General features: G+C 41.1%; 1 protein-coding gene across 7 annotated transcripts in view; it reads right to left on the reverse strand.

The window, feature by feature from the left end:
* Positions 1-8,342, reverse strand: part of ryr1 (ryanodine receptor 1) — a 604,017-nt gene that overhangs the window by 541,129 nt on the left and 54,546 nt on the right. For all 7 annotated transcript variants that reach the window (XM_033014584.1, XM_033014582.1, XM_033014581.1 and 4 more), the window contains exon 2: positions 3,333-3,452. In XM_033014584.1, the coding sequence (XP_032870475.1) occupies positions 3,333-3,452 (120 nt within the window). The remainder of the gene's footprint in view (positions 1-3,332; positions 3,453-8,342) is intronic.

Below are 8,342 nucleotides of genomic sequence, written 5' to 3' on the forward strand. Positions count from 1 at the left end.
CTTCTTTTTTTAAATCTCTGGCCGTTCTTCTCATCTGCCTATCAAAACCCCTCCTCGCCTAGTTTGAGGCATTACCTGCCATGCTTTGTCCTGCCTGTCCCCTTTTCAAGCTTTCTTAACCCCCCCCCCCCCCCCACCTACTCTTTGAAGACATCTCCACCCGAAAGTCACCTATCCATGTTCTCCAGACATGCTGCCTGACCTGTTGAGTTCTTTCAGTACTATGGGTCCTTTTGTGTATTAGCCAGTATCTATAGTTCTTTGTTTCTACAAATCCAACAACACTTGAAGCTCAACACCATACAGGACAAAGTTAGCTTGCCTGCTCCTCCATCTATCACTCCTTCCGCCGCAGGTGCAACTTATCTACAGTGTACCATCTGCAAACACATTGCACTTACTCACATTGGTCAGATAACATTTCCCAACAGGGACTTCCACCATATCTAATTACAGAAACGCCTACAGAAACCACAGCATGCTTTTGTAGTGGATCCTGGAGTGCTGCAATCAGAGTGTGGGCTCTGGTAAGTATTTTACTCCTTTGTTTAACTCTTCCAGAAAGAAGATTGTAGTTGTTTAGTGTTGGAGAAAAATAAGATCACCAGTGTAGTTGTTAATGTTTATATCAACGAGAGGCCAGTCACATTATGGAATATAAAAATAAAATAAATATAAAAGATGTTTTCAAGAGCGAGTTAGATTTAGCTCTTAGGGCTATGGGAATCAAGGGATATGGGGAAAAAGTCAGAACTGGGTACTGATTTTGGATGATCAGCCATGATCGTATTGAGTGGCGGTGCTGGCTCGAAGGGCCGAATGGCCTACTGCACCTATTTTCTATGTTTCTATGCTCCAAAATACAAGATATTACTAAGTGATGATCCAAGGGGCCAACAGGAGAGGTAAGGGTCATTGAATGCTTTTTTTGCAAAATGTGAGAATGTGTACAGAAAGTGTGTTCAGCTGCAGTTCCTGACTGAGTACATTGCACAGTTACAACTGCGGATGGACTCACCGTGGAGTATTCACGATGGTAAGAAATGCATACAGCATATTTAGCAAGCTGGATACACCACACGACAGGCAAAGTGGCAAAAGGTCACCAGGAAGAGCAGTATCCTGTAGGTGGGAAGTTCTTCCCTGGTTTCCCACAATGTCCTAGGATACACTTGGTCAAGAGTCCAGAAAGGCCACATAGATAGAATTTAGAAATAAGAAGGGGATGTTCCTCAACAGTCCTCAATTGCAAATCATCCCCTTCTTATTTCTAAATTCTACCCATGTGGCCTCTCTGGACAATCTTCAAAGAATATCCTCTCCAAATACAATCGTGATTTTCTCGTGATGTTTCAAAAACGCAACTGCCCCTCGTCTCTTAACCCCACACAATTAGCAGTACTGACAAAGGAAGTACTGGTAGGTTCATTGAATGAGTCTATTTAGCTAGAACTTAGAAATATAAAAGGGAGTTCACATTGCTGAGATAATACTACAGGCATTTTATAAGTACTTTATGAATAAGACCGTAAACAGGGAAAGTGTAGGTCCCCTGAAGGCCAATCTGTGCAAGGGTGAGGCAAAGAGAACATCTCATCTGTTTTCAAAAAAGTGAAAAATATGGTAGAGCTCAGAGGGAGGGACAGTGACATTCTAGATCATGTTGGCATTAAGGAAGAGAAGATAGATGTTGTGGAGCGAATAAAGGCAGATAAATCTCCAAGGACTGATAATCCCAGAGGTATCCCAGATAGATAGAAGAGATAAAGGAGAAGTCCTTGCTAGGTCCTCGGCAGATTACTGCTTATTTTATTTATATAAAATAACGATTTTGAGACTAGGTACAGCATAAAGCTCATTCACATCTTTTTCACGAGGGTGGTGGATTTATTGAATGATCTATCAGATGAAGTAGTTGATGCAGGTAAAATAACAATATTTATTAAATGTACCAACTTAAAGACATTTGGCCAGGTACATGGATAGTGAAAATTTCTATGAGAGCATAACACGAGGATTTCAGTGTAGGAGTAAAGAGGTACTTCTACAGTTGTATAGGGCTCTGGTAAGACCACATCTGGAGTATTGTGTACAGTTTTGGTCTCTTAATTTGAGGAAGGACATCCTTGTGATTGAGGCAGTGAAGCGTAGGTTCACGAGATTGATCCCTGGGATGGCGGGACTGTCAGATGAGGAAAGGTTGAAAATACTACGCTTGTATTCACTGTAGTTTAGAAGGATGAGGGGGATCATATAGAAAAATATAAAATAATAATAATAATAATATCTTTTATTGTCATTGCACATCAGTACAACGAAATTTGGTATACAGCTTCCAACCGATGTTAAAAAAATAAAATAAATAAATAAACTGTGCGAGGTGGCCATCTGAGGGAGACAGTCCATGGGGGGTGGGGGGACACTCAGCAGGGCCGGTTCAGAGCTGCTATAGCTCTGGGAATGAAGCTGTTTCTGAGTCTGGAGGTTCGGGCGTAGAAGGCCTTGTAACGTCTGCCGGAGGGAAGTAGTTCGAACAGTCCGTTACAAGGGTGTGAGGAGTCTTTATGGATGCTGATGGCCTTCCTAAGGCACCGTGTGTGGTAGATGCCACACCGTGTGTGGTAGATTATAAAAGGACTGGTCAAGCTAGATGCAGGAGAAATGTTCCCAATGTTGGGCGAGTCCAGAACCAGGGGCCACAGTCTTAGAATAAAGGGGAGGCCATTTAAGACTGAGGTGAGAAAAAACTTTTCAACCCAGAGAGTTGTGAATTTGTGGAATTCCCTGCCACAGAGGGCAGTGGAGGCCAAATCACTGGCTGGATTTAAGAGAGAGTTAGATAGAGCTCTAGGGGCTAGTGGAATCAAGGGATATGGGGAGAAGGCAGGCACGGGTTATTGATAGGGGACGATCAGCCATGATCACAATGAATGGCGGTGCTGGCTCGAAGGGCCTAAGCCTCCTCCTGCACCTATTTTCTATGTTTCTATGTTGGATAGGAAATCTTGGTCTGCAGGGATGAGTTAGGCCAAAGGGCCCATCTCTGTGCTATATGACTTGATGGTTCGATGACATTTATGCAAATTCTGGATTGGCGTACATCAAAGTAACTCGTGCTCTGGACTTTTACACAAGAAATTAATTTAATGGAATTTTGACAAACAGAACTCAGAGTGGCACAAATGGTTTGGTAAATTCGAAGTCAAGGGCCTAATCACAGAATAAAGTAGTTGAGTAATACAAATCCTCCCAGATTCTCTGTAACCACTCTGCTACAACTATGCCAATTTCTGGAGAAAATTTCAGGTCAAATTTTACACAAAGTAAAATACCTTAGCATTTGATGTTGGTTCAAGGAAACAGAGTCGATTTCCAAATCCTTCAGCAGCAAGGCAGAGCTTAATCTGCGATTTGACAATGGTTGTGGTACATTGAAGAACAACTTCATCATCCTGTCAAACAGAAAAAGTATACTGTATTAGCAAATCCTGATATCTCAGCAAATCAGGTATATATTTTAAATGGCTGTAATTATATGGAATCTTGAAGAGCGATGATTGCCGAGTTCACCAGCATGCCATGGATGATTGCTGTCACATGTTATCAAGTACTGTGGTACTGTGCTGGATCTGCCAGCCTCAGCTGTTCCTACAGTTTTAACAGCCTCAGCTACTGCTATCACACTGATTACTTCTTTGGTTGTTAATGTCATAAAAAGATTTGTACTGATAACTAACAACTGATTATAGGGATAGAATTGATCCAGATTACTGGTATGCTCATCAATTTATAATTCCAAGATGGGATTGGGAAATGCTATCTTCAAAAATACTAGTTATGATCAAATAAAAATGTAAATCTTCCGTGATTATGATTTTCCATATACTTCATCAGAAGGACTTCGGAAGTTCAAGAAATTAGCTTTGAGAGCAATTAGGGATGGGCAATAAATACTGTACCCACATCCAGAAGGATAAATATATTTATAATTCCTTCTTGAAAGGCTGATCGGTAATAGAATGCACAGTAATAATAATAATAATAATAATAACTTTATTTATAAAGCACTTTAAACAACTGCAGTTGCCACAAAGTGCTGTACATGAGAACTCATGAACAAAGAGCTATTACAAACAATTATAAACCATTAAAAACCGTAAAACGAAGGACTATAAAAAACACACTAAAAATTAAAAGACATTAAAAGCACTAAAAACAGGAGCAATGCCTCAGCCAGTGTCGAAAGCCAAAGAATAAAAATGTGTTTTTAGGGAGGATTTGAAGATGGACAGTGAGGGGGCCTGTCTGATGTGCAGCGGCAAGGTGTTCCAGAGTGCCGGAGCAGCAACAGAAAAGGCTCTATCCCCTCTGAGCTTCCGCTTAGACCTTGGTACCTCAAGGAGCAGCTGATCAGCTGACCTGAGGCACCGGGCAGGAGCATATAGGTGGAGCAGCTCAGAGAGGTAAGGCGGGGCGAGCCCATTCAACGATTTAAAAACAAATAAAAGAATTTTGAAATGAACTCGAAAGTGCACTGGGAGCTAGTGAAGGGAGGCCAAAATTGGCGTAATGTGCTCCCTCTTTCGAGTTCCGGTCAAAAGGCGAGCGGCAGCATTTTGAACAAGCTGGAGACGAGCCAATGAAGCTCGTGCGACTCCAGAGTAGAGTGCGTTACAGTAATCCAGCCTAGATGTAATAAAGGCATGGATTACTGTTTCAAAATGCTGCCGCTCGAGAATGGGCTTCACCTTTGCCAGCTTCCTTAGGTGAAAGAAGCTGGACTTAACCACCGCGCCTATTTGTTTATCTAGTTTAAAATCACCGTCCATCCTAAAACCCAGGTTCAAAACGGTTGGCTTTACAGACAATGCCAGTGGACCCAAGTCAACAAAGGGAGGTTCACGGCAGCCATTGGGGCCAAACAAAATCACCTCTGTCTTCTCTTCATTAAGTCCCAGAAAGTTTAAGGCCATCCAGGACTTAATATCCTCAAGACAAGACAGAAGTGATTTTAGAGAATAGTCGTCCTCTTTCCTGAGTGGCATATATAACTGGCTATCATCTGCATAAAAGTGAAAGGAGATGCCATGCCTTCTTAAAATTGAGCCCAGAGGAAGTAGGTATAAAGAGAAGAGCAGGGGCCCTAAAATTGAGCCCTGTGGAACCCCATATACCAAGGGAGTGGAGGAGGATTCAAAGCCAGCAAGGCTTACACGCATGGTTCTGTCTGCCAGATAGGACCTGAACCATCCCAGGGCACTGCCACAAATGCCCACTTGGTGCTGTAATCGGGAAATTAAAATTTTGTAAATTTGTAAAGTAATTAATGTCATAATTCATGATTAGATTAGATTAGATTAGATTATTTAATGACCACACAGTCAAACTGGTGGAATTCAGGTTCAGTACAGGATGTTACAAGGTAGGCTGATTCCCATCAAACATAACATAAAACACAACATCATACAATATACAGTACATGCATGGGGAGGATATGTGCTGTTATAGTGTGTTCAGAATTCGGATTGCGTGTGGGTAAAAACTGTTTTTAAATCGAGATGTCTTGGCGGACAGTGAGCTGTAGCGCCTTCCTGATGGCAGCAGGTGGAAGATGTGGTGTGCTGGGTGGGAGGGATCAGAGATGATTTTCTTCACCCTTGACACAGACCGTTTGTGATGGAGTGATTCTATTGATGGGAGGGGAGTGCTGATGATTTTGGATGCTTTGTTAACTATGCGTTGTAATTTATTACGGGAGTGAGTGTCTAAACTGCTGAACCAGACTGTAATTGATGAAGTGAGCATGCTTTGGATGATGGCTGTGTAGAATTTGATTAGGAGGTGTTTCCTTACTCTAAACTTCTTGAGCTGGCGGAGGAAGAAGAGTCTCTGGTTGGCTTTTTTGTAGATGTGATTTGAATTGATTTTCCATTTGAGGTTATTGCTTATGTGGGTGCCTAGAAATTTGTATGAGTCAGTGGTGGATATGGGTTCGCCTGAGATGAGTAGGGGGGTCTTGGGTTGTGCCTTACGTCTGAAATCAATGATGAGTTCGTGTGTTTTTGATGTGTTAAGTGAGAGGTTATTGTCTGTGCACCAAGTGACTGCTTTGTGTGTTTGAGTGCGGTATTCTGTTTCATTATTGTTCGAGATGAGACCAATGATGCACCAATCCCTAATCATATCATGCCATAAAGTTGTTTTTATTATTTTAGCTGTAGCCTATTGTCGGAGGGAATTTTGTGGGGGGGTTTTGACACAAAGAACATTTCCCAGAGCAGTGGTGAGTTTCTCAAATAAGTGGGTTTATTCAAGGCCTAACAGTACGGACTGGGAAACACTCGGAGAAAACTTAAAGTGTTTCAATGATTTGCAACACCCACAGCATTTTTTATATTCTCTTCATCATAATGATTACATGTGGATCCTTAATTTTTGAAGTAACTCCTCATTAATCAATGTCTCTAACTTTTCTTCTAGTTTTTACCTCGCAGTAATCTTTAAAGTTCTGTTCCCTGTTATTTAGAAAACAAATACGCGCAATAAAATACACTATTTCTTGATCAGTTTTATTGCCCTCAGCTTGGTTTGGAACCCACTGTTTATTATAGCTTTAGCTAGCTATGCCTAAGACTCTAAACACCACAATAAATCTATTTATTGCCTCCCCAAACACTACGATAAATCTATTTATTCCTTCATCAAACATCCTTAAGTTTCCGTCACTATGTTGGCCTCTGTTCCCATCGTGCTTCCCCAATATGCAAGCTCTTGGGTTAAACATAATACAAACGACTCATCTTTCAAATAATTTTCAGAATTTCCCACATCAAATTCCCCCTCTTGGCCATGCCCATGCCCAAATAAGGTATATTAAATAATACCATCTAATATACCTTCTGGAACTAATTGATGGACGTATCTCTATTTTTACCTGTCTGATCATTTTCAGGGTATTCAACTTATTGCATTGTTTTCTGTTATAACAAAATCTAAACAATTATAGTCAATAACAGTGCAAAAACTAATACATGTGATACAATCTTAATCCATGCGTGTACATCAGCAGTCAGTCCATAGTTTCAGGCCTTTTCTAACTAAATTAAATTTTTTCAAAATTTTATAAAGTCCTCTGCTTCTCTGTCATGCTTCTGAATAGTCTTAGAGCTTTAAGACCGCTGACAAACGACCATCTCACCCTCCATCATCAGTGTCTTCCAATCAGGCTGGAGGTGTGGTATTGGCGGAAGTTTGGTTGCTTTGAATTGCCTTAATGTCTCATCTGAATCATTTCATAGAATAGACAATAGACAATACGTGCAGGAGTAGGCCATTCCGCCCTTCGAGCCAGCTCCGCCATTCAATGTGGTCATGGTTGAACATCTCCAATCAGTACCCCGTTACTGCCTTCTCCCCATATCCCCTGACTCCGCTATCTTTAAGAGCCCTATCTAGCTCTCTCTTGAAAGTATCCAGAGAACCGGCCTCCACCGCCCTCTGAGGCAGAGAATTCCACAGACTCACAACTCTCTGTGAGAAAAAGTGTTTCCTCGTCTCCGTTCTAAATGGCTTACCCCTTATTCTTAAACTGTAGCCCCTGGTTCTGGACTCCCCCAACATCGGGAACATGTTTCCTGTCTCGAGCATGTCCAAACCTTTAATAATCTTATATGTTTCAATAAATCCCCTCTCATCCATCTAAACTCCAGAGTATACAAGCCCAGCCACTCCATTCTCTCAGCATATGACAGTCCCGCCATCCCGGGAATTATCCTTGTAAACCTATGCTGTACTCTCTCACTAGTAAGAATGTCCTATTTCCCAAATAATAAAGTTTACTCTTCAAATGTTCTTCCAATGGTACCATCAATTCCTTTTCTCTAATAGTGATCTGTTTCGTGAGACCCTAGATTATGACATTGTGCCCAGGTAGAGTACACTTTTTTTCATGCCATATAAGAAAGGTAGCGACATAATATTTTTCCAGTTATAGAGCAACATATAAAGGAGGCATTAGTTTTTACATTAACTGCAATCTTACTATTATTATAACATGTAAATTCACAACTAGACTATTAAATTTATCATCGCTTCTGGGCATGCCCAGTGATTCCTTGCTTGATGACATCTATCCAACCTGATGCACCTTTGATTTTCATCAATAATTATCACTGCATGGTTGGGAGCATTGTTCAAGTTCACATTTATTGTCACATGCACCAATTAAGGTACAGTGAAATTTGAGTTGCCATGCAGCCATACAATCAAAAAGCACACAATACATAATAGAATTTAACATAAACATCCACCTCAGTTGAATCAACATTCTTCACTGTGATGCA

This window comes from Amblyraja radiata, chromosome 41 (assembly GCF_010909765.2).
Source record: "Amblyraja radiata isolate CabotCenter1 chromosome 41, sAmbRad1.1.pri, whole genome shotgun sequence".
NCBI lineage: Eukaryota > Metazoa > Chordata > Chondrichthyes > Rajiformes > Rajidae > Amblyraja > Amblyraja radiata.